General features: G+C 43.1%; 1 protein-coding gene across 2 annotated transcripts in view; it reads right to left on the reverse strand.

The window, feature by feature from the left end:
- Positions 1-25,798, reverse strand: part of Ndfip1 (Nedd4 family interacting protein 1) — a 107,633-nt gene extending 81,835 nt beyond the window's left edge. Inside the window, exons 1-2 of one of the 2 annotated variants that reach the window (XM_004854314.3) lie at positions 25,674-25,798; positions 23,776-23,914 (exon numbers count right to left, since the gene is read on the reverse strand). In XM_004854314.3, the coding sequence (XP_004854371.1) occupies positions 23,776-23,811 (36 nt within the window). In that variant the 5' untranslated portion in view covers positions 23,812-23,914; positions 25,674-25,798. Of the gene's footprint in view, positions 1-23,775; positions 23,915-25,499 lie in introns of both variants that reach the window. The other variant, XM_021266134.2, reaches the window with a different exon arrangement.
- Positions 25,799-26,283: the final 485 nt, after the last annotated feature.

The following is a 26,283-nucleotide window of genomic DNA, read 5'->3' on the forward strand; positions in this document are numbered from 1 at the left end:
CTTGGACATTCAGACTCTGAAATCCAAGCCACTGGCCACTGCTCCGTGTGGGAACACACAAATAGCTACACGGAAGGACATATTTAGCTTCCCCACCTCCAGCCCCAGCTAGTCTCCCAGGTCCTCACGTGGCTCCCTTCTGACCACAGTGGCCAGCAGTCGTTGGTTCTGTCCCCAGTCCCCATACCACATCACCCCCGCAGGGATTTGATGGCAACTTGCTCAAAGTGGGAACAAAGGCAGCATTTTTAGCCTCTTCTTCAGAAATCTTGACTCCTCACCACAGGAGTGGCCCCTCGGATTGGCGGTTCCCATGGCAACTAGCTGCTGGTCTCTGTCCAATTGTGTCAGCCCTGAACTGCAGGACCTCTGTGCCCATTTCCTGCGCACCCTCCCCAGCCTGTGAGCCCAGCCCCTCTGACCTCGGGCAGCTCTGAATACTTACACTTTCTAATTACAGCTGCCTTTCAGTTCTCTGCTCCTCTCAGAAATCTTTGTGATCTGTATTGAACTTCACCTCCCACCAGCCTGCCTGCCACACCCAGCCCCCAGCTCTGTATCTGTAGCTTATGAAGCATTGCTTGTGCATCCAGCCTTGCACTTCGAATGGTCACACGCCCCAGTGGGCAGACAGCATGGACACACAAACTTCAAACATCCCAGATTCAGTGACCCACACTGGGATGTTTCTGCAGCAATCGTGACTCGCAGCGGGTCTACAGAGGCCTAGTTCCAAGGCAGCTTCTTTGTACATTCATTTACACATTCAGGGACACATGAATGCCCATTATGTCCTGGGCACTAGGGATACCATGTTAAACAAGAGGAAATGGGACTTTGCATTTTCCTGGATGGGAAGGGGTTATGAAAGGAAACGGGTAAACAAGCAAACAAACAAAGAGAATTTTGGATCATGGTGAGGGTAGTAAAGGGAAAGGAGCTGGGGAGCTCCAATCTTAGGACCATGCTTGCTCTGCTCCCCACTACCAGCAGGACACACCCTATGAACAAGTGAGGAGGAGGCACTTGGTGCAAACTAAGCACCTGTAGATGCAAGGGGCAGAGACCATGCTTCAGCCAGTTGAGGGGGGAAAAGTACACTAGGCAATGAGGTAGTGGAGGCTCCGAGGCCTGAAAGTTCCCAGGGTTCTGTCACTGTCTCCTCTGATTCCCTCGTGTAGAAATCAGCTTCCTCCCTTCTCCATGTAGTGGTTTTCCCCATAAGACAGAAGTGTGACCGCTGATGAATCCTGTGAATTTCACTTTTCAGTCACAGAACACAGCCTGACTTTAAAGATTGTCCAATTCCAAGATCAGGACTTCAGGAGAAAAGAGTCATTGCCTCAGGCCAGAGGGTCCCATCCCTGGACTAATCGGCGAACACCAAGGATGGGATCACAGAGCCCAGGCAAGGAGGCTCCCTGGTTCCTGGTTGGCTGCCAGTGGTTGGGAAGGCCAATACTCCCAGGGTCCAGAGAAGTGAGACCATTTAGCGTGTGCCCTCTGCTCCCTCCTGTCTCCCACCTTACTTCTCCTTTCTCACTTTCACAGTCTCACCTGTGCTCCTGGAGGGCAGCCTTGTGGCCTGTGCCCCACGGCAGGCCCAGACCCTGAGGTCACTTCTGCTCTGGAGGCTCCTCTGTTCACCTCACCTGTGCTGCCCCCAAGAGGAGTCCCATCTACTCCACACATGACCAACAAATTCCAGGCTGCTCTGTACAGCAGATTTTGCTAAAGGTTTGGGTGTGACAGATGGGGGCACCCACAGCTCAGACTAACTTAGGCTCCACCCAGAGACTCATTTCTCACTGGCTTCTATCCTTGGTACTCACACTAAGGATGCTGCGCTGTTTGCTCCTTACCTCTCCCCCACATCTCCCTGCATGTGCTCCCAAATTCTTTGTTACTTTCTAATGCAGAGGTATTCATCTCTTGGCCTCCACCCAAGTCAAGTTCCTGAGTATAAAAATATATTAAGGTGATTTGCTAAACAAAAGACTCTTCATTCTGAGCCTACAAAGGACAGAAGAAGCTTTAGAATTATAGTTATTTAACTTACCTACTATTACATTCTTAGAGGACTCGTTCCCAATCATCAGCACAAGGATAGGAAGTGGAATACAGAGGGGTCAGCCAGCCATAGACTCTGGTTTGGACCTATGATAAAATGCTGTCTCCCTCAATGCTGAACTCCTACGTTGACTGGTAAATTTTATTATGTGGTGTCCCCCACTATGTTTCCTTTGGGGCTAAACTGGGGCCACATGCTCAGATCTCTTAAGACTTTCTGTGACAAAGGGTTAGCAAGTTATACCTAGCCAGCATCCCAACAGTAAGAATGCAAAGGAAGTATAAGCACCAGCTTCAAGACCATGGAGGTTAGGCCAACTCAGCAAGAAGGACGCAGATCCCACTCAGAAAAGAGAAAGAAGGACATGAAAGGTGGGAAGAGTGACTCCCCCTGGAGAAGTTCAAATCTGTGCTTGCATTTCCAGGGGCTACCATTTTCCCTCAGTACCGTGGGATCAGCAAATGCTAAAATTCTATCAGAGTTGCCCTCTAAATCTCCCTGGTGAGTTTGTAAGGATTTGAAGAAGACAGTCATCTGAGAAGCCATGTCCTTACACATCTCCAGCTGCCTGCAGCAATTTCCGTGAACAATTATGGCCTTCTCGGCCTTGGAAAGTCTGTGCAGGGTTTGGTTAGTTGACTCATGTGGGCACTTGTGCACAGGACTAGAGCTTTGTCTGAGAGGTCATTTGCACTCTTTGGGAGGGATGGGAGGCAGGGTAGGGAAACCAGCTGTGATGCTGCTCTGTCCTTGTTCCCTCTGAGATTTCAAAAAAAGAGAATTACCAAAATCTTGCTGTTCATTCCTTAGAAATCTGGTTTCTCCTCCTCCTCCTCCTCCTCCTCCTCCTCCTCATCATCATTTTTTTTGCAGGGTTGAGGATTATCTGTGGCCTTGTACATTCTAGGCAAGCATGTTCCAAGTGAGGTACACCCCAACCCCTACCTTTTTATGAACTCAGATTTACTGGAGCCCACACCTTCTGACAGATTCCTTCTGATTTTGTGGTTTAGTCAGTTGTAGGCTGTTTCTCAAATGCATTTCACTCTGAATCTAGGGCGTAGTCTGGGAGCTCTTTTGTTCATATCTTTCCCTTTTTTTTTTTTTTTGGTACTGGGGCTAGAACTTGGGATTTTGTGCTTGCGAGGCAGGCAGGGAAACCACTGAGTTAATCCCTGCCCCTATCTTTCCCTTTTTACAAGGGTGAAAAACCAGATAGACTGGAATAAGCCCTGGATCAGGAATTAGGTAAATTTGGGAATCCTGTCTTAGCTCTGATGGGGTCTGACTTTGAGCAAGTCATTTGCATCGCAAGGCTTCAGTTTCCTCATCTGCTAAATGCCTGATTTGACTGGAGTTTCTAAAACTTAGTCATCCTTATCCACCTTCACCCATGTTTGTTACTGGTGATGGAACCTAAGGGGTGGTACATGCTAGGCAAGTGCTTTACTACCGGTCTATAATCTAAGCCTCTCCCTTGTACATTTTATCACTCCTGTATATCACTTGTACTATTATATACTTACTATTTTCTGAAAACTGAATTAGCTTTTTAACTTGGCTTTATACTAAGCAATATACCCAGAAAACCATGTATTTTCTGTATAGTTGTAGTTTTCCTGCTGTGCACTAAAACATATACATATTTTTAATCATATTCATCTTCATGGCTCCAGAAACCATGCTGAATCCCACGCACATGATTCACTCTTTAGGAAACACTGACCTTGAAGATCACTTCAGCTTCCACATGTCTTTGCTCCTACTGTGATTTCTAATAATGTCGAAAAGCAAAAAGCAACTTCAGAAAGAGAAAAAAAAAAAAATCGTGATCCCTGAGCCAACAGCCAGCATGACCCTTGAAATAAAATGGTTGTTCTCACAGCTTCTTCTCTTTCCTCTCTCATCATAATTAGAGACCCTGATTCCAACTGCCCTGTCCTGAGCCCGATAGGCTCTTCCCTCAGAAACCCCAGGTGATGCTTATACATGGTCTAAGGCCTCTGTTCCAATCACCCCAGCCTGCACACAGTGGTGGTGGGACTGCTGGGCCTCCTAACCCACCTAGCAATCCCAAGGGTGGAGGAAACCTTCCTCAGGTTGCAGCCTCTTCCTTGGGTTCCCTGCACCCCCACTGATTCCTGGACCTACTTGGATGACACAATCCAAGAGACTCATAGGGACCTTTGCCTGGGAGCTCTCTTCCCTGGTAAGAAACTGGAAAGCCAGTGAGGAAAGTTGGTCTCCTCCACTGGGGAAAGAGTGAACAGAAAGTATTTCTCGAGTGAAAGAACTTCTTTCTGAAAGGCACACAGTGAAATAATGACCAACAGATTATCAATATCAAATCATCCAGGTTGATCTTTCACTCAAATCTGACCATCAGAATCATTTGAAGGGTCTTTAAAATAAAGTTAACATATCCGTATGCTATTACCCAACAATATCACTCTTGGGTATTTATTCATGAGCAATGAAAACATATTTATAGAACTTTTATTCATAATAGTAAAAAATAACCCTTAGGTAGAGTGGCGGTGTACACCTGTAACCCCAGCACTCAGAGTGCTGAGGCAGGAGGATCACTGCGAGTTCAAGGCTAGCCTGGGCTACATAGTGAGTTCAAGGCCAGCCTGAACTACATGGCGTGACCCTGTCTCAAAAAAACAAAAAATAAAATAACCCTTAAAAGCTCTTATAGGTTACAAATTAAGGTTTAGTCATATAGTGAAATAGTACTTAGCAATGAAAAGGAATGAACAATTGATATGATACAAGCAACAATGTGGATGGATCCCCAAAACATCATGAGAAACAAAAGAAACCAGACACCCAAGAAGTGCATATTGTATGATTCCATTGACACACATTCAAGAACAAGCAAAACTAATTTTTGGTAATAAAAATAGAACCAGTAGTTGTCCGCAGGATGTGAATGGATGGGAAGTGAAAATGTTCTGGGATCATGGAAATTAAAAGTCCTATATTCTTTTTATTTGTGTTTTTTTTTTTTTTTTTTGAGACAGAGTCTTGCTCTATAGGCCAAGCTGGCCTTGAACTCCCAATCTTCCTGCCTCAGCTTCCCAAATGCTAGGATCACAGGTGTGCACCATCGTGCCCACTGAAATGTTCAACATCTTGATTGGGGTATTAGATATACAAGTGCATACACTTGTCAAAAATTATGCAGCTACACACTGAAGATCTGTACATTTAACCCTGTTGAAAATCAAAACTATAAAATATATTTTCTGGCCTCATTCTATTAAATTCCTACTGAGTCAGAATCCCTAGAAGTAAAAACTGGAAATTTATATTTTTAAAAAATCTCCCAGGGGATTCTGCTATCTGGACAGTTCTGGGAACCTATGGCTCCTAAGGAAGCTTGACTGACTCCCTCACACTTAAACAGGTTTGGGGAAGTTCCATGATTGCTACTACGAAGGAAGAGCCTAATAGTATCTACTACTTACTGAGCAGTTACTATGTTCTCAAAGTCTCCCAATAATGCAGCAAGCCAGATATTACACTTTATATTACACTTTATAAAGAAACTGAGTGCAAGATACTTGCTTACTATAGCTATGGTAATAAGCAACAAAACTATTTAGCTCAACTCTCACTTACTATAAATATCTCATTCTTTCCACCATTCATTGGTTCATTCATTCATTCAACAATCAAGAACAAATAAGCACTGTTGCCTTCTCAGTGCCAGGCACGCTGCTGGGCAGGAAGCCCACACTACCCTCCCTGAGCAGACTGCAGTGAGGAGTGATGGATGAGTCACAGGACGCTGCAAAGCAGCCTTTACCTCTGCTTTGTGGTCTTAGGGAAGAAAAGGGATCCTGGGGCACTTTTGATCTTGTTATCCAAGTGGTTTTGGGGCAGCCAGGAGCTTTATGGTTGTACAAGCATGACTAAAGGAAACCTCCATGTTGCTTACTTTGGGAACTTTCCAGGAACGAGCATCAGTAGCAGGTCATGTCAAAAATGGGTTAAAATCATTATCAGATTATGAATAATTCACCAGGCACCCCTGTTACCCATTACATTTTGTTCTACATAATTGCTTCCTGGAAGTCTGCTCCCAGTGCAGAGAATTGGGAGTATCCATGAAATTCAATATTTCTGCCTTTGACAAGTAAATTTAAACAAAATTGTGAATTAGTTTCAGTCTACTGCTGCCTGTCCTCTTTGAGTTGATAACACTAGTCCCTTTCCTTAGCAAAATAACTGAAAAAAGAAGAACAAAAAGATCTCTCTTCTTTGAAAGAGAAATCAGCCTCTAATCCGATTCATAGCAGGTAGTATCTCAAGGATTCTAAAAACTGTGGAGGACCCTGTATGATAGGGGGCAGCTAAATGAAGGATGTCTGAGAGAGAATTAGAGTCAAACCACAAAATGAACTCAGCATAGTATGAGAAAAATGGGAATGACCAGGATAGTAACAGTAATTATAACTTTTTAAAAAATTGTGATGAAGGGCTGGGGATTTAGCTCAGTGGTTTCGCCACCTGCTGCGCAAGTTCAAGGACCTGAGTTTGATCCCCGGTACCAAAAAAAAAAAAATTGTGATGAAATTCACATACCAGTAATTCATCCATTTAGAGGGCACGTAAGTGGTTTTTAGTACATTTGCAAGATTGGGCAACCAAGCCAGATGCAGTGGCATTCACCTGTAGTCCCAGCTGCTCAGGACCCTAAGGCAGGAGGATCACTTGAGCCCAGGAGTTTGAGGCCAGCCTGGACAACATGGTGAGACACCCACTTGTGTTTGCTTTCCATCACTGTAACAAAACACCTGAGAGCAAACAACTTAAAGGAGAAAAGTTTTATTCTAGCTCATGCTTTCAGAAGTTTCAGTCTATGGTCACATAGCTCCATTTTTTCTGAGGCAAAATATCATGGTGGGAAGCATGTGGTGGAGCAAAGCAGCTCACCTCATGGCAGCAAGGAGGGGCGGAACAGGGACAAAATCTACCCTTCAAGGGCAGTCCCCAGTAAACTACTTTCTGCAACTGGGCCCCATACCCTATGTTCCCACCAAGTCCCAGTAGCCCTTTAATTATGGACCCACCAGTGGATTGACCCTCGAGGATGTCAATGCCCTTGTAATCAAATCACTTCCCAAAGACCTCTCCTCTGAACACTGCTGCACTAAGCACCGAACCTTCAGCACGTGAGGATTTCAGATCCAAACTGTAATACCATGTCTTCAAAATTAATTAATTAATTTTTAAAAGATTGTGAAACTATCCCCATTGTCTAACTCCAGAATAGTTTTACACTGTCAAAAGAAACACCATTCTATTAACAGCTGCTCTCCAGCCCCTGGCAACCAGTAACTTTTCTGTTTCCATAGATTTGCCTATTATGGACATCACCCCTCTTGACTTGACTGGTTCCTTTTGCTTAGTACTGGCAAAGATCATCTGCATTGTGGCATGGATCAATATTTCATTCCTTCTTATTGTTGAATGATATTTCATTGTATGGGTATACCATGTTTTGTTTATTCATTCATCAGTTGTTAGCTAGTTTATTTCTACTTTTTGGTTATTATGAATAACAACATTTCGGTACAGGGTTTTGTATGAGCATGTTTTCAATCTTCTTGGGTACAGAGCTAAGCAGTGGAATTGCTAGGTCATCCAGTAACATATAATTTTTGAGGAGCTGCTAGACTATTTTCCACAGTAGCTACACCACTTTACATTCTAATCACCAATGTACAAGGGTTCCACCCTTCCCTAATACCTTTATTTTCCTTGTCAAACTTATCTGTTCTATGTAACAGTAAGAGCTGATGTGAAAACCTACTCAATATTACTGGTTCCATGTTATCATTCCTCTTGGGTAACACATTCACAATTTAAGAAGAGCTTCCTACAGAAATACAAGAATACATGGGGGGCCGGGGATTTAGCTCAGTGGTTTCAGCGCCTGCCTCGCAAGCACAAGGTCCTGAGTTCGATCCCCAGTACCAAAAAAAAAACCAAACCAAAGAATACATGAATTAGAACACTCCTAAGTTCAAATGGTTAAAAAAAAAAAGGGATTTGTTTACTTTGCAGCTGGGAAGGCAATGAGGTAGCTTACGGACTCCAAGAATGAACTCAAACCTCCTTCCCATTGCCTCTGCCTGTCCTTACTCCATAGTCTTGTTTCCTGTGTCAGAACGAGGAGGTCTGGCAGAAGTCTCAGAATCACTCCCTGCTCAGTAACTCCAGGGACAGGGCCTCTCCCTCCCAGCATTGTGTACATCACACCCATGCCTGGACCCATCAAGTGTCCAGGAAAATGAGGTTTAATGCATGCTTCCCCTCACTGGCTCCCTCCCATACCCTCATCTGTGGCCAGACCAGAAGGAGAATGGACGCATGTGAGGGGAAGGACATGTTGGGCAACCAAAAATAGTTGCTCCCCAGGCCTTACTGCAAGGAAGCACCAGCGTCAGGAGCCTCAGACAGGTTAAAGAACATTTTGGGACAGGAGGGACCTGAAATCAACCCCTTAAATTCTGCTTTCCGTGTCTGTAGCCAGCCTGCTCTATACAGCCTCCCTGGGGAGACAGAGGATACCTGAGCACCTGGAAACCCAACAGGCACTTTTCAAATTATAGGGCAACACCTGCAGACCAGGGCTGACCCATCACTTAACCTGACGACTGCCTCCTTCATTTCTCTCTGTGCAACTGTACCTTTTCCAAATGAGTGGAGCATAATCTGTTTTAGAAAATGGAGGAATAGCTTCAGTAACTAGAACCATTTTCTTTACTCTCTGTGGGCTGCAAAATCTGAGAAGAGCTCTTAAGGGGCTTCAAAACACTTTTCAAATAAGGTTCTACCAGATACTTGAGCCCACACATTAAAAAGAAGAAATGAGCGGAATCCTAGGATGGTAGAGCTGGAGGAGCCCATGGGGACCACCTTGCTCTCCTGGCTAGTTTTGCAGGAGAATTTGAGCCCCAGAGCTGCAGGGGACTTGCAGGATGACAAGGATGACAAGCAGCCAGGATAGCTCTACATCAGCTTTCCAGCCCTACACCCTTCCCCCTCCCTCATGAGAACAAACAGAGAAAATCACAGCTCTGGGTACATCCAGGCCTCAGAATGAGGTGCTGAATGAACGCATAGACTTTCCAGTTTTAATTCCCTCTTTGGGCACTGCAGAAATGCCATCTATGCCTTAGGGAAGGCTTGCTGAAATCAGCACAACCAGGACCAGAACCCTGCTGTGAGTCACAGCCTGCACAGGAAGCATTTTAATGAGAGGCTCTGGAAAGCGAGGAGGAAAGTTCTTGAAGGTGAGCCATACAGAGAGGTGCAAGCATTTTTGGAAGTGGGCTCAAGAGTTGAAATCGACAGACTCTGCCTGGGTGCTGAGACATGTAATGTTCTGTGGAGAGAGAAATTCCAGACTGCATATGCACTGTCTACTCACCCAGGAAAGGACACCTGCTGGGGACATATTTTGGAGTCTCTCTCTCTTTGGAGAAAAACTTTTAGTTCTATTAGTACATGTTTGCAATATCTAATGATTACATTCATCACGGGGAGTCAGTACATGTATATAACATGTTAATTTTTAATTGTCCCCTTCATCTCCCCTTTCTCCTCCTTCCACCACCTCTTGTCCCCTTCCCATTTTTTGCAAGAAATTGTAAGAGATCTTAATTCAAGGGCTTAGTTCTTGTGTATGGATTGTAAATATTTCTCTCTAGCTTTCATTTATCTTTTGACTTTTCTCTTCCAAAGTATTTAATTTTTATTCATGACCTTTTATCCGTCAGGTTTTTCTTCGATGTTGCCTAAGCTTTGGTGTTAGGATGATACTGTCAGTACATTCCCCACGGGCTGTTTGTGCCATTTGAAAATTCAATATCCTTTTCTAGTGCAATTTTTTAAAATCTGAATTTTCTTCCACTACTTTTGAACATTTAAATGTTGCAATTAAGGATTTATTTTGATGTAAAATTTAAGGTAGGGAATTAACTTTTTGTTGTTTTGTTTTTTCTACCATGGTTAATCAATACAACAAGATTTATGGACTGATATGTTTTACAGATGTACATACTGACAGAATATATATTTGATTGTTGTTGTTTTAATTTATGTAAAAATTTTATGACATTCCTCCCTTCAAAAGGTGGTAGAATTTAATCCATCTCACTCTAAACCACAGCAAAATGAATTAACTTCTAATGAATAAAATGTAATAAATGCCCCATTTGTATGAAAAATATACATACATATAATGGATGTTATAGGTGATAACATATGACTTATTTTTTCTTTTCTTTCTTTTGTTTATTTATTTACTGTGGTTCTGGAGATCGAAATCAGGGCCTCGTGCATGCTAGGCAAGCACTTTGCCACAGAGGGATACCTCCAGCCTGTGATGTCTAACTTCTGAGACTACATCATAAAAGGCCTGCAGCTTGCTTCTCTCTCTTTCTTAAAGAAGAGAAAGCTGCTATGCTGTGAGAACACTCAGGCAGCCCTGTGGGAAATATCCATATAGTGCATGGAATATTTTTTTTCTCTTTTTACTTTTAGTCTATCCTTTTTTGCTAGTGAGGTTTGTTTCTCACAAGCAGCAGCTGGGTCTTGTTTTTTACTCCAGTCTGTCAGCCTGTGTTTTGTTTGTTTGTTTGTTTTTGTTTTTTGTACTGGGGATTGAACTCGGGTCTTTGCGCTTGCGCAGCAAGTGGCGAAACCACTGAGCTAAATCCCCAGCCCAGCCTGTGTTCTTTAATTGGTGAATTAAGACCACTTACATTCAGAGTTATTACAGAAAGGTATGTACTAATTCCTGTTATTATGTTGCTTTTGTAATGGGATAAGTGAATAAAATGGGCTGGGTTGTTGTCTAGTTTTTAGCATGCACAAGACACTGTGTTTAATCCTAGCATTTAAATAAATAAACCAATTAATAAATTAATTAATTCAGTTCCTCAATCACACTAGTCATGTTTCAAGGGCTTAACAGTCACTTGTGGCTCACTGTTACTGTATTGGGATAATATCTCCAACATTCTATCCTAGAGTGTTATCCTTATCTACAAGGTAGAAGATTCAGCCTGCACTGTTTTGGATGTGGTTGACCCACAATGGCTCATGTGCTCGAAGCTCGTTCCACAGAGTGGCAATGTTAAGAAATGGTAGAACCTTTAACAGCTGAGGCCCAGTGCAAGACAATTAGATCATGGGGGCATCACCCTAGGAAGAAATTAATACTGTTCTCAAGCAGTGAGTTAATCCTGTGAGAGCAGGTTGCTATAAAATGAGGCCACTCCACATCCCTTCTTCATGCAGCTGGGTTCCTTTCTGTTTCTCTATCATGTTGTAACAGAGCCAGAGGGTCCTCACCAGAGGCCAAACAGATGGGGTCACCCAGTCTTGGACTTTCAACCTCCAAATCTGTGAGCTAAACAAACCTCTTTCCTTTATAAGCACCCAGCTCAGGGTACAGCATTTCCTGCAGGGCCAGCTCCTTCTGAGCTACACCAGGTCACCTGGACCCTTAAACAGCTCTGCCTTGCTCAGAATCTTGGAAAGTCCATCTTGAATTGTCCCACCAGCTTCTTGCTATGGTTCCTCTTTTTATAGAGTGTTTTAAGTCTAGTCCAAAGGAGCGAGAGGGGTCCTTTCATCCACTTCTAGATATTTCTTCTCCTTCTCAGGGGGAAACTTCCCATATAAATGGGAATTACTGGGGATATGGATTGTCAGAACCAACAGCAGCCAAGTCACAGTGGTGTTATTTCCCAGTCCCACAAATGAGACCACAATCGAGAGGCCACTCTGGACTTTCACTCATCTGGTCATTCTTTCCCTGCTCTCAATCCACATTTCCTTTTCTTAGTTCAGGTGTCTCCTCTTTGGGAATCCCATATAGCCCCCTCAAAACCCCAGAGAAACAAACACCTGTGCTTTTGTATTATCGATTACTGAGTCCTAGGAGTGCCGTGCCTCCTACACTTCAGATGTAGGAAGAAACAACCCTGTGCTCTAGACAGGATGCTTTTGCCCTCTCCCCTTGCTTCAAAGGTAGAGAAAGAGCTGCATGGGGATAGGAACAGGACAGTCTAGCAGCCTTCAAATCATGCAAACTAGCTTTTGTTGTTGTTGGCAGTACTGGGGATTTAACCTAGGGCTTTCATACTGAGCTACATTTCCTACCCTTTTTTATGTTCAGACAGGATCTCACTAAGTTTTCCAAGCTGGACTTGAACTTGTAATCCTCCTGCCTCAGCTTCACAGAGTGCTGGAATTGCAGGCATGTACCATTATGCCTGGTTGCAAACCGTATTTTTAACAAGAAACTTCACCAATGGAAAATTTTAAGAACATGAGCCAAGATTTAATGGCAAGGACACTCATTATAACATTGTTTATAACAGTGAAAATTTTGATTACCTCAAGAGCAAGGAAATTGATTAAATTATGCCAAAGCCATACAGCAGAATATTATTCAGCTGTTAAAAACTGCTGTAGATGAATATTTATAAACATGGAAGATGGTCATGGTAAATTAATAAAAAATATACTTTGATGCCATTTTGTCACAATACACACTGATAAATGTACAAATGCAGGTATCAAATGCTAATAGAGGTTGACTTGAGATAATGACTATTTTTATCTTGTTTTTGCCTATCTGTATCTTCTAGGTGGGTGTCTGTACCTTGCAAAAAGAAGATAATGGTAAGAATTAGTTTCAATTGAAAGTTAGACTGTCTTCTTACTAGACTGGCTACAAATCAAAAAGACTGACAATCACAAGCACTGGAGCATCCAGGACTCTTATCCATGGCAAATGGAGTTTACACTGTAACAACTACTTTGAAAAACCATTTGGCAGCACTGCTAAAGTGAAACATAGATTTACCCTATGACCCAGAAATTCTTTTCTCAAATACATACCAAGAGAAATGAGTGTTTATGAACAGAAGATCCTTGACTCACAATGGGGCCAACCCCTATAAACCCACTGTAAATTGAAAATAGTGCAAGTTGAATTGGGCACAGTGGCTCATACCTGTAATCTTAGCTATTTAAGAGGTGGAGGCAGGAGGATTTTAAATTTGAGGCCAGTTTGAGCAACTTAGCAAGAACCTGTCTAAAAAGAAAAATGGCTGAGAATGTATCTCAGTGGTAAGAGTATCCCTGGGTTTGATCTCCAGTGCTGCAAAAGAAACAACCACAGAAAGTTGAAAATGCATTGAATACACCTAACAGTGCTGAACAACATGGCTTAGCAACACAGTATTCTATCGAGGGTTGATTATTTGCCCTCATGATTGTGTGGCTAATGGAGCTGTGACTCACTGCTGTTGCCCAGTATCATGTTGCCCAGTATCATGAGAGTATTGTACTACCTGAGGAAAAGATCAAGATTCAAAACTCAAAGTACAATTTCTGCTAAATGCGTATCACTTTTGCACCATTGTCTTAATGACTTTCTTGTTGGTGGGACAAAATATGCAACACTCACAACTTAAAGGAGGAGGCTCACATTTCAGAAGTGTCATCCCTTGAATGGTCAGTGGCATGGTAAAGGGGTCTGGGCAGAGGAAAGTGGCTCATATCAAGGCAGTCAGGAAACAGACAGCAAAGGGAGGAGACAAAAAGGGAGATACACCCTTCCAGGCCACACCCCAATGACGCCCCCTCTAACCAGGCCCCACCTGCTGACAGCAAGTCAGCTGTAGCACCTCATAATTCAATCACCTTCCAAAAGCCCCATCTATAAGCACATGAAGCTCTTGGGGGAAGTGTTAGTTACTTTTCTCACTGCTGAAACAAAATGCCCCAAACCCACAAGTTAAAGGAGCAAAGGTTTATTTAGCTCACAGTTTGCACAGGTTTCAGTCCTTAATAATCAGCTGTCTCCAAGGAAGGGTGGCTTGGCAAAGGGGCATCAGAGAGGAGAAACAGTTCATGGCAAGCAGAAGACAGCAAAAGCAAGCAAGCAAAAGACAAAACAAGCCTCTTTCTGTCCCTTATATTGTGTCCACGATACCAGGATTAGGGTGGTGCTAAACCATTCAGTGGACTGATGTAGCAATCATCCACCCTTAATCTGAGGACCCTTAATCCTAGCATTGCACCAGGAATCAATCACATACTCAAGATCTAGCCACCTCTGAAAAAGTCCCACCTATGGCTACATGAGGCTTTGGAGGGGACATCTAGACACAAGCCATAATATTCTGCCCCTGGCCCCTCAAACAGGGGACATCTAGATATAAACTGTAACAACCACTATAAAGCTGAAAAATTGTCATCTGGTACTGTCTATCCACAGAAATACATATACAAAGTTTTGTTGACAATAGTTTTATGAAAAACTGAATTAGCATGAATGTTAGCAAACAACAGAGCAGGTAAAATAAACTGTTGCCTATTTATACCATAAAATACTACAGAACAGTAAAAAAGAACAAACTACTAAACTATGGATGAATTTCACAGATTTAATGTTGAATGAAAAAAGCCTGATATGAAAGAGTACATACCATAGGATTCCAATTACATAAAGGTCTAATACTGGCCAAATGAATCCAGGATGCTAGTGATCAGGGGATACATTTAGGATGGCATTGAGGAGCAAGAAACGTGAGTTCTAGAGTGCTGGAACTGTTCTATACCAGCGCTGTCCAAAGAGATATAATGCAAGCTGCATGTATAATTGAAAGTTACCTATTAGCCATATTTTAAAAGATGTTTTTAAAAACTGGTGATATTAATTTTAATGATATATTTTATTTAATGTAATATATAAAAAATATTGTCACTTGGACATTAGTCAACAATGAAAAAATACCAATGGTATATGTTACTTTTTTGGTACTATGTTGTCAAAGGCATATTTTTATTACCCTGAAACTAGCCACACTTCAATTGCTCAATAAGTGCATGTGGCTGTGGGCTACTGTACTAAATAGCACAGGACTACATCACGATTTCTGTAGTGATTCGTGAATGAATTCTTAAATAAAAACTAATCAAGATATATATTTTAAGACTAGAAGTTAAACCTCAACAAAATGAATAAAAACATTTTAAAAATACACATTCTGACAAAGATTTAAGAGGGGCCAGGGATGTAGCTTAGTGGTAGAGTGCTTACCTAGCATGCACAAGGTCCTGGCTTCATTGATTCCCAGCACCAGAACAGAGAGAGCAAGAGAAACAAACATAAAAGCAGCTTAGGGCTATTCAGATCAGCTGACCAGCCCTTTCTGGGACCCAAGACATGGTTCAGTGTTCCAAGGGCAAGCAATCTCTCAAGTCAGCTGATCTGCCTGCGTGACAGACTCGCCCTAGGGTGTGACAGACTCGCCCTAGGGTGTGACAGAGCAGGGTGAAACCAGCTCCAATAAAAGAAGGAATAACAGAAACTTGGGGAGGATGCCTTGATGCAAACAGGGACATGAAGGGATTTTAAAGGTTTGCACACAATGCTTTGGAACTGTTGGCTCAGTGTTGAAGGAAACACCATGCAGAAAATAGGGAAGACCACATACCCACTGGCCAAGAAGCCCCTCATACACACAATACACACATACACACACACACAGACAGTCCTTGGTTTCCATAAGCCTGAGAGAGTCCACTAATGTAAGTCTACTCTGAGCACTGGAGTACACATACCAGATGATTTTAGTGGTACACGAGTACATTTTTAAAAATTTATTTGCAGTAATGGGAATTGAACCCAAGGCCTTATGCATCCGAGGCAAGCACTCTATCCCAGGGCTACAGCCTCCATCCTTTTTAAATTTTACTTTGAGAACAACTATTCCTCTGCTGGGTATCTTCCCCAAAGAATTAAGAGAATCATACCACAGTGATATATGTGGACCCATGTTCATAGCAGCAGTTTGTAATAGCTAAAGCTTGGAAACAGCCCAAGTCCTCATCAACTGGAGACTGGATAAAGAAAATGTGGGGTTTTTAAAAATAAAATGGAGCACTACTCAGCCATAAAAAATGAGAAATTAGAGACATTTATAGCTAAATGGATGCACATTGAGGCAATAATCTTAAGTGAAATACATAGAACACACATGTGTAATTACTGAATAGTTTCTCTGGTGTGAGAAATTGAAAGTGTAAATAAGGATTAAAATGATTAAAATGACTAATCGATAATTTGAAATAGGAAGAAAAGGTCCAAAGGGGTAGGGATGGTGGGAGGGGAAGGGGAAAGGAAAGAAGGGAAAGGGAAAATTATGAGAAAAGAAAAAATGGAAACAAAGTCTTTGTAAATAGGGAAGGGTGGAGGGGGTGAAAGGAGGACAGTGAATGGGGAAAAAATAAGAACCAAGATGCATCATGTACAGGTACAAGCACCCAGAGATAAAGATAAATGTATACCTAAAATGTACCAATAAAAGAATTTAAGGAAAAAGAAATAAAGTTGGGTTCATGAGAGAAGGGAAGTGTGGTCTACATAAAGGTTATGGAAAGTTCTATAAATTAAAATAAAATAAAATTTAAAAAAATAAAAAATTAAATTAAATTTTAAAAAAAATTTTACTTTGAGAAAAAGTCTTGCTAAATGGCCCAGGCTTGCCTTGAACTTGCAATCCCCCTGTCTCAGCTTCCACAGCAGTTACAGAAATGTTCCACCATGCTCAGCTTAATTTTTTAATAGTTATGTATTTATTTAAAATTATATGTATATAAATATATGTTTAGTGAAACATAAAATCCATATAGGTAACAGTTGATTAGGGAAATGTTTCAATTTAAAAGATGACTTTAAAGAAAAATATTACAAAAATAATAATATATAGGGCATACAATATACAGACCTCCAAATAATATAAGAGAAATATTATAACTCCCAACCTGCTAGATGTCCAACACGCCCAGTTCGTGTTCTCTAAAATCAAAGAATTAATTCTAGGAGCAACGGAGGCTAAGTGTACGCAAAATTTATTGAGAGAATGATAGCTTTCGTCTAAGAGAGACAGACGGAGGGCCTGGAAAGTGACTTGCCCACTGACCCCACTTCTCAAGGGTGTTATATTGAGCAAAGCCATGACGTGAAGCACGTATCTGGTATCTCACTAAATTGCTAAGTTGCTCCAGCTGGGCTCAGATTTGTAATCCTCCTGCCTCAGCCTCCCAGCGTGTTGGGATTACAGGCATGTGTACCCAGCTTTTTTTTTTGGTACCGGGGATCAAACTCAGGTCCTTGCGCTTGTGCAGCAGGTGGCAAAACCATTGAGCTAAATCCCTGGCCCACCCCTGCTTTTTTTAAAAAATAAAGTATCCTTTAAAAAATTTTTTTATATGTTTGTTTATTGTTTGTAGTGCTAAGGATTGAACCCAGGGTCTTACATATGCCAGGCAACTGCTCTACTACAACTTAGCTATATCCCCAGCCTGAATTCTAATTTTTTAAGGAACTATCATAGTGGCTACACCATGTTAGATTCCTACCAGCAGTGTGGATAAAGAACCCAATTTCCCCACATCTTTGACAACACTTGGCTTCTGTTTGAGAGTAACCATCAGAGCGAGCCTATCTCATTGCAGTTTTGATTTGCAACTCCCTTAGATTTAGTGATGTTGAGCATTTTTCCATGTGTTTGCTGGCCATTTGCATATCTTCTGTGGAGAAATGTTTGAGTCTCTTGTTCATTTTAAAATCAGGATGATTTGGCTCAGTGGCTCTGGTGCCTGCCTTGCAAGTGCAAGGTCCCGAGTTCGATCCCCAGTACAAAAAAATCAGTATGTTTACTTAGTATTGTTGTTGAGTTGTAGCAAGTTGCTCCACATACATTTATTCCTGTCTTCCCACAGACACTAGAATAATCCCCCACCTAAGCCTAAGCCAGGCAGAGCCATAGGCCCTGTCTCCTCTGCTGTCCTCTCCCCCATGTAGCAGGAATGGCATCTTGGAAGGGCACCTCAGGCAGGCCAGACTGATGAAGTCTGCAGAAGCAGCTACAGACAAGGAGTAAACAAACTCGGGAAGAAGGGAAAGGAAGGTCAGGCAGGGAGAGAAAACAGACAGACTCCCATTCTCTCAATCCAGTCCATATTAAATTAGGCACAAAATATCAGTGCCCCAAATGCAAACACAAACTGATTCCTAGGAATATCACCTCTGACCTTCATAAAGGTAATGGGTCTTTGCACATTCTAGAGCTGCCATCATCATCATATACCCTCCTGCCCCAATGCAACAGCAGCAGCAGAGCAGAACATGGAGGAAGATGGAGAGGGGCCTGAAAGACGTGAGTGCTGTACGAGCAGGGGGTGGGGGTAGTGCCTACTCCCATCACTTTGTCTTCCACAGGGGGAGCCTTAGAACAGCGGTGCATTGAGGAAGTTGACAGTAATGAGACAAGTGCGGCCATGATGACAATCAGGCAGGAAAGATGTGTGAGGGTCATCAGGTGAAGTGCTTTTAAAGCACATTTCTCCCCTAATTCCAGCCCTGCCTCAGTCTTCTTCCCCTTGATGTTAGAAAAAGACCACAGCTCCGGAAATGTACCAAATGTAGGGCCATGGAGACTCCCAGAGACCTGGCGTCAGTGGGGCTGGAATGGCCCAGGAAACTGCATTTCCCGTGCTGCCCACGAGGAAGGTGATGCCAGTGACAGAGCTCACACCTCAGACCACTCTGGTGACTGGCAGCACCAGAGAGGCTCCCCGGGCTTTCCCCAGCCTTAGGGCCCAGGGGCAGGGGCTCCCTTCCCCTTCTCCTCCCAGGATCCTGAGGAGGATTCTTGAGATTATGAAAGAAAATTTAGGAAGAGATGATGTATCCATCCCATGACAACAGGATTCTTCCCTTCCCAAGAGAATTTGCTAAGAAATGCTCTCATTTTTCAGGGACTTGCCTTTCAGCATTGTTCGCTGCATTACGGGTGTGAGGGAGAAGTCTGGAGGATGGAGTTCACTGGAAAGATGGAGAATCTTTAAGAGCTCAGGCAAACTACATAGCTGTGCACTGAGCCATAAGCTAAAGTGGTGGAGAAAATAGAATTAGTGGGGCCGGGGATTTAGCTCAGTGGTTCCACCGCCTGCCTCGCAAGCACAAGGACCTGAGTTCGATCCCTGGTACCAAAAAAGAAAATAGGATTTGTTTGGCCTAATTGTCAGGAACCCATCCATTTATGAGTCCAATAATAATGACAGCCTACTGGGCTAGGTCCTCTGCAAATTATGATTTGTATGGTAATTCACTAAAATATATTTACATATGAACAAGTACAGAAGCAAACATGTAAACATGGTAAGCAGGCTGCATGGACCGAGTGTCCCAGGTCAGCCAAGCAAGGCAACCTGAGGCTCAGCACGTGACCTCTAGGCAGCCTCTGGCTGGGACCTGGCTCTGTCATCACATGGGCAAGGGCATCAGGCCTCAGTTTCGTCCTCTGTTAAATGAGATGACACATGCAGAGCTCTCAGCATAGACCCTAGTGCACAGGGAACAGCTTCTAAATCATTGGTAGGACCAGAGCAGGGTGTAAGCCCCCCAACCTGTGGGAAGGGGGTGTGGGGGGGTGTTCTGGAGCCACTTTTTCTTTCCTTTTTTTTTGAGACAGGGTCTCACTATGTAGTCCAAGCCATGTAACCCAGGCTGGTACCTAACTTACAAGCTTCCTGCCCTGCAGCCACTTTTATTTGTCAATTTTTTTTGTTTTTTGTTTTTGTGAGACAGGGTCTCACTATATAACCCAGGCTGGCCTTGAACTTGCAGTGATCCTCCTGCCTCAACCTCCCAAGTACTGGGATTATAGATGTGCACACCATGCCCAGCATCCACAGCCACTTTTCACTTCACACATCCTCCAGAAGATCTAGAAGGATCTAGAGAGCGCTGCTAGGCCAGCAAATAGGTGAGGTGATATTAGAGGCAGAAGCAACCTGCCATCTTCTGCTTTCTGCATGTTTAGGAAGTGACGACACATCCATCCCATGACAACAGAATTCTTCCCTTCCCAGGAGTTTGCTAAGAAGTGCTCTTATTTTTTTAGGGACTTGCCTTTCAGAGTTATTTGCCACATTACCGGTGTGAGGGACAAGTCTGGAAGATGTGTGTCAGAGGACCCTTCCCATGCAGAAAGTATATCCTAGAAACTGGAGACCCACAAGAAGGTGTGAAGTCACCATAAGAATCGAGTGAGTTGGTAGACCTACAGTGCCTGACACACTGCAAATAATCATCAGGAGGCATTATTATTATCTATAATTTGTCTCTAAAAATAACCTCATTAATAACACTTAGCATCGAGCCAGGTATGGTGGTACACACCTCTAATCCCAGCTATTGGGAAGCTGAGGCAGGAAGATTTCAGATTCAAGGCCAGTCTGGGCAACACAGCAAGACCTCATCTCACAAAAAGAAAAAAAAAAAACAAAACCCACACAATGACAAAAAATAATTAGCATTAACTGAAATAGTCTGCTGTGTCTAGGTGCTCAGTGCCCTTACTTTTTCCTGGAGACAATGCTCCATTTTCCTGTGGGGAGTAGCCACCACTAGCCATGGTCCTGGCTGGACTGTCAATCACAGCGTGCTATTCCAGCCCTTGCCATTTCTTCTAAAGCCTATTCAGCAAGAGTTTACCAGGAATAAGCCTTCAGTCTGATAAGCAGGAGTAAGTTCTGGGTTGGTTACTGTTTTGGATATGGGATTAACTAGGGATTTTTGGTTTTTTTAGTACTGGGGATTGAACCCAGAGCCTCTGCACTGAGCTACATCCCCTGCCTTTTTCATTTTGAGACAGGATCTCACTAAGTCACTAAGTTGTCTAGACTGAGTCTGAATTTATGATCTTTCTGCCTCAGCCTCCCAGAGTACTGGGGTTATAGGTGTGCACCAGCAAACTCAGCTTTAACTAGAAATTTTAGCATTATCATCATGGCTGGGGAGGCTGGACCATTGGTTACCCCCAGTAATAGATGAGAAAGGCAAGGCAGGTGTTATGGCTTGTATCTAGATGACCCCCCCACAAAGCCCCATGTGGTCATAGGTGGGGAGTTTCAAAGATGGCTGGATTAGGGGGTGTGAGTTCGGATTCAGGGTGTGATGCTGGGATTAAGGGTATGGATAATGGAAGCCCCATCCTGGATATGGACAGAACCGATCAATAGGCTTGTAGCCTGGATGGAATACAAAGGAAGAGAAAGAAGGCAAGCCTGCTGCTGCTGCTGCTTGCTGCTTTGCTGATGTCTGCCTGCTTGCCGTGGACTATTTCTCTTCTGCAATGCCACCCTGCTTTGGAGCCAGCGGACTATAGAGTGAAACCTCTACAAACTGTGAGCTAAATAAACCTTTTTCCTTTAACTTTGGGTGTCAGGTATTTTGTCTCAGCAATGAGAAAAGTAACCAAGACAGCAGGCCTTACTTTAGCCTTTTGTCAAAGGTAACACAGCAGTGGTCACTCAAAGAAGGGCCTTCATAACACCTCACAGCTGTGTATGACTTTGGGAGGAATAGTGTTTCCTTTGGCTTTACAACTAGGTTGTCATCTCTGTCCTTCTAGCCTGCTTTTTTCTTTTTCAGTCCAAGCTGATTTTCACTTTCAGTCTCAGAGTTTTATTCTTTCTACTCCAACTATGACTTTGTCCAAGACACCCTTCCCCAGGACATTTTAGTGCTATCGGCAAGAAAATCGTGAGTGCTCAATCCTCTTCTGCCTACAGTGGGAAACCCTGGCATTGTACAAACCTAACTACAGCACTAGGTAGCACGGCGCACCCTGTGCCCTGAGCCTGGGCAAGCAACCAATAGGTACTGGCACTGGGCACTGGGAGAAAGCGTTGGAGCAGACCTCTAAGGCAGAGCCCAAAGGAGGCCTAGCTACAAGCTGCTAAGGCTAAGGATCTTGTCACTGCCTCTGGCTACTTCCAGACCCTTCTGAGTACTGTTTAGTTCTTCTTTTCATTTAGAAGTCATCCTAGTCTTTCCTCCATAGCCCTTCAACTGAGCCAGTCAATTTCTATTGCTCACAACTCCAGAACCTGAAATAACCTGTAGGGTCTATGTCGAATGCTGCTATAGAGAGGAATAAGATGTGGGCCTACATGGATATACTCACTGTCCACCTATAATGCAAGAGAGAAATTAATCTCACAACAAAAAGATTCTTCCTTTTGCAAAATAGTTCACCCCTGAGTTCTCCCTTTCTCCTTGCCTCATTCTGTAAACTCCATGGTTGTTCATGGTATCCCCTGTGCCTAGCCTGCAGTAAGCCTGGAGCAGATACACTGAATGAATAGATGGATGAGTGGAATGAGCATCTCTATTTCTACAGACAAGGAAACCAAGATTCATAGAGGCTCATAACTGAGCCTATGCACATGTGATTAGCAAGCAGTAGAGCAGGGATTCAAAACTAGCCCAGTGTGTGTCTTCTCTCCACTCTACTACATTATGCTCCTCTTATTCACCCTACAAAGATGCTCTCCTTTTCTTCCGTAGAGATAAACTGAAGTACGAAGAAAATATTCTAATGGCAAAACATCACATGCTACTATGGGAATTCTTCAAAAAGATAAACATAGAATTACCATATGACCCAGCAATTCCCCTCCTCAGTATATACCCTAAGGAGCAGAAAACAGGTATTCAAATAAGTACGCGCACATGCACATTCATAATAGCACTATGAACAGGGGCCAAAAGATGGAAACAACACAAACCTCCATCAGTAAAGGACTGGATAAACAAACTGTGGTATGTGCATCTGTAGTATTCCATCTATAAAAAGGATTAAGGCATTCATACATGTTACAATGCAGGGGAACCACAAAAACATTCTAAGTGAAAGAATTTAGACAGAAAAGTTCACATACTGTATAATTCAAGTTATATGAAATACCCAGAATAGGCAAATCCATGGCGAGAGAACACAGATTTGTGGTGACCCAGGCAGGAAAGAGAGGGCAATGGCAATGAACTCTGTTGATCTGGTAGAGAATTTCCTTTTGCGGTGATAAAGTTTTTGGAATTAAAAACAGTGATTTACAACTGTGAACGTCCTAAATGCCTCTGAATTGATTACTTTTACGTGACTAATTTTGTTATGTGAATTTCACCTCAGTAACAAAGAATCGTAAGCCACTGAATTGTTTACTTTAAAATGGTAACGTTTATGTCATGTATATTTTACTGCCAAAAGAAATCACATTCCAGGAGCTACCCTGGCACTCAGGGACATCAAATGTTTTCCACAACTCTTCTCATCCCGGGAAACACAAAAGGTACTCAATGAATGTCTGATGGCTTTAAGAGAGAGACAAAGACAGAGAGAGAGAGAACACATGCATGCTTTACACAGGGTCTTGTTATGTAGTTCAGACTGGCTTCAAACTTGCTATCTTCCTGCCTCAGCCTACCCAGTGCTGATATTCTGGACTTGTACCACATCAGGCTGGTTTTAATTGTTTTTTTAGAGCTGTGCTATAGAAGCCCTTTTCTGGAGGCAGGATGGCTATCCTCAGGCTCAAACCCCGGGTCGGCCACTGACTAGCTAGGTGATCCTGGGTGAACTTATAAGCCATCTATCCAAGTTCTTTTTACCAATAAAAATGAAGAAACCACGCCTTCTTCATAGAGTTGTTCTGAGGGCTAAATGAAAATATGTGCAAAGTAGTTCGAACAGTCTCTAGGACACAGTGAGTGCTCAATAAATAACAGCTGCTATGATGAGGCTGCTTACCTGCTCAGTGGATCTGGCTGTCCCCAGCTCCTCCATTGTCACACACGTTACCACAGTATGTCTCTTCTGTGCTGCTGATATTTTTCTGGTAGGAAAGGATTCCCCTCAAAGCAGGCCAGCTCTCAAAAGAGGAAACTTCCTGTAATGAAATTCCAAGGAAGCTCTAGAGACTTTTTGGTTTTTATCTTCACCAGCAGTGAAGCTCCCAGGAAGTGAAGGCCACACAAAATAATTAGAATGCTTTCTGTTGTCCCTCTGGCTCCTCCCACCATTTAGAACATTTACTATGAACTCTTTCACTATGTGGGATGTTCACCGTGGGATGATACTGCCTCCCCACCCTGGCAAAAGACTCCTTTCCCATGCCTGGGCTATTTCCTGTGCTCCCTGTGCTCTTCGGTGTGTAAGAGGCTTTGAGACGTGGAAAACATCCCATATAGCTGGGCTGCCAGGCTCTCAAGTCCACTCGGCTGCAGAGAAGTCACACGGCTCAGAAAGCATCCAGCCCGTCCACACCCCCTGACCTTTCAGTGACTCCTGCCTGTGCACAAGCCACACATTTGATTTTTAATATTTATTTTGGTTTTTTGAGGCAGGGTCTCACTACGTAGTTCAGGCTGTCCTAGAACTCACTAGGTACCCCAGGCTGGCCTGGAACTCAAGGCAGTTCTCTTGCTTCAGCCTGAGGCAATTGTGAGCTGGGATTACAGCATGCACCACCATGGCTGGCTCTTGGATTTTTTAAATCATTGTTTTTAAAATAATTTAATAGGGCAATGCTTCATAAATGATAAGGAAATCAAACAGATGCGCCATGAGAAGGAAAGCTCCCTCTGGCCCCTGGTTTCAGTTTCGCTCCCTCAAGGAGAGCACCATGATCTGTTTCCGGAATATCCGCCTAGACACAGTCTATGTGCACCGAGCATACAGTGTATTTATTCGTACCTCCTTGACCCTCATGCATTTTTTTTTTTCCAGGGCTGGAGATCGAACCCAGGGCCTGGGTGTACCAGACAATTAGTCTACAACTGCAGTACGCCCATGGCCTCCCTCATGCATATTTTAGCACAAATGATACTATACAGGGAACGCTGGATATCGATTTTTTTAAAAATTTGACTACTGTGATAATCCTTTTTAATGGCTGCACTAAAAATTTTTATGGATATAAAAGAGAACAAAACATTGTTCATTTTACAGGTGCACAAAAATATATTCAACCAGGACCCGGGACTTAGCTCAGTGGTTTCGCCGCCTGCTGCACAAGCTCAAGGACCCGAGTTCGATCCCCGGTACCAAAAAAGAATATATATATTCAACCAGTTTCTGACTCATAAGACACTTCAAGTTGTTCGACTATTTCCCTTTAATAACCTGGGGCATAATAAATAGCCTTTTAGAAGAAAGTTCTAGAGCCGGGGATGTAGCTCAGTGGCGCCGCGCCTGTCTCACAAGCGCAAGGTCCTGAATTCGATCCCCAGTACCGCAAAAAAAAAAGAATGTTCGATTTCTGTTGGGAGCAGTCCCCTGTCTCCCCACCCAGTAGGGCATATCCTGTATTTTCTCCTACAATTTGTATTGACTGTTATCTTCTGTTCCCTTCAATAAATTCAAAATTTTGTCAGAGCTATGTTTCCTCCACAGGAACTGGCACTTAAAGCACTTAAGCGGCAAAGTACTGCAAAAAAATTTTTTCTTTTTCTTTTTAGTGCAGAAAAACATACCTCCACAAATAAGGATCTGAACAATCCCTATGGCCTCTGGCAGGTTGGGATAGGGACGAACTGAAGGCGAGACTCAGAATTAAAAGCATTTCACATTCGGGAAAGAAAAAAGCGCGCTGCCCTTGGCAGAAGTCCGAGTCCTATAGAGAAACCACCGCTAATTAGAGAACTTACAGTCGGTACAAACGTCCTGAAAATCCTCCGCACAGCGACTGCCTCGCTCCAGAAACTACGTCAGAAAGTAAGCAGATCCGCGTCCGCCCTAGAAGCAGCCAATCAGCAGCAGCTCCCTTTACACATCAGCCAATCGGGAAGTGCCTCACTCAGGTGCCTGCGCTTGCAAAAGGGAGGCTGAGTTGCGCTAACACAGATCAAAGTTCTAAGATCTCTCAACATTTCGCATCTGATGTTCTTATGTAAGTGTCAGAAGGATAGCACAGGGAAGAACAGGTGGTGGCCGTATGCATTAAGGCTTGTTAGTGTTACTTAAACAGGGGACTAAACAACTGTTAAGGCTTTTATATTGGTGAATTGTATGGTCAGTTGTATGATTTTCTGTAAACTTGAACACTTGATATATTCTTTGTAGAATATCATTTGAAAACAAACCTGAAAATATTTTGTCTCTAACACATAATTGTGTAGATCAGATCCTGTGGAATAAGCTCTGGCTATCATAGAATAAACGGTAAATTGAACCATAGGTAGCAGAATGGAAATCATTAGTTGAGAGAAAAATGTAAGGAGTGATTATGATTTGATCAGATTCAAACTAATAATCGAG

The sequence above is a fragment of the Heterocephalus glaber genome, unplaced genomic scaffold (genome assembly GCF_053883595.1).
Source record: "Heterocephalus glaber isolate CG9 unplaced genomic scaffold, H.glaber_assembly_v1.0 deba00001463, whole genome shotgun sequence".
Lineage (NCBI taxonomy): Eukaryota > Metazoa > Chordata > Mammalia > Rodentia > Bathyergidae > Heterocephalus > Heterocephalus glaber.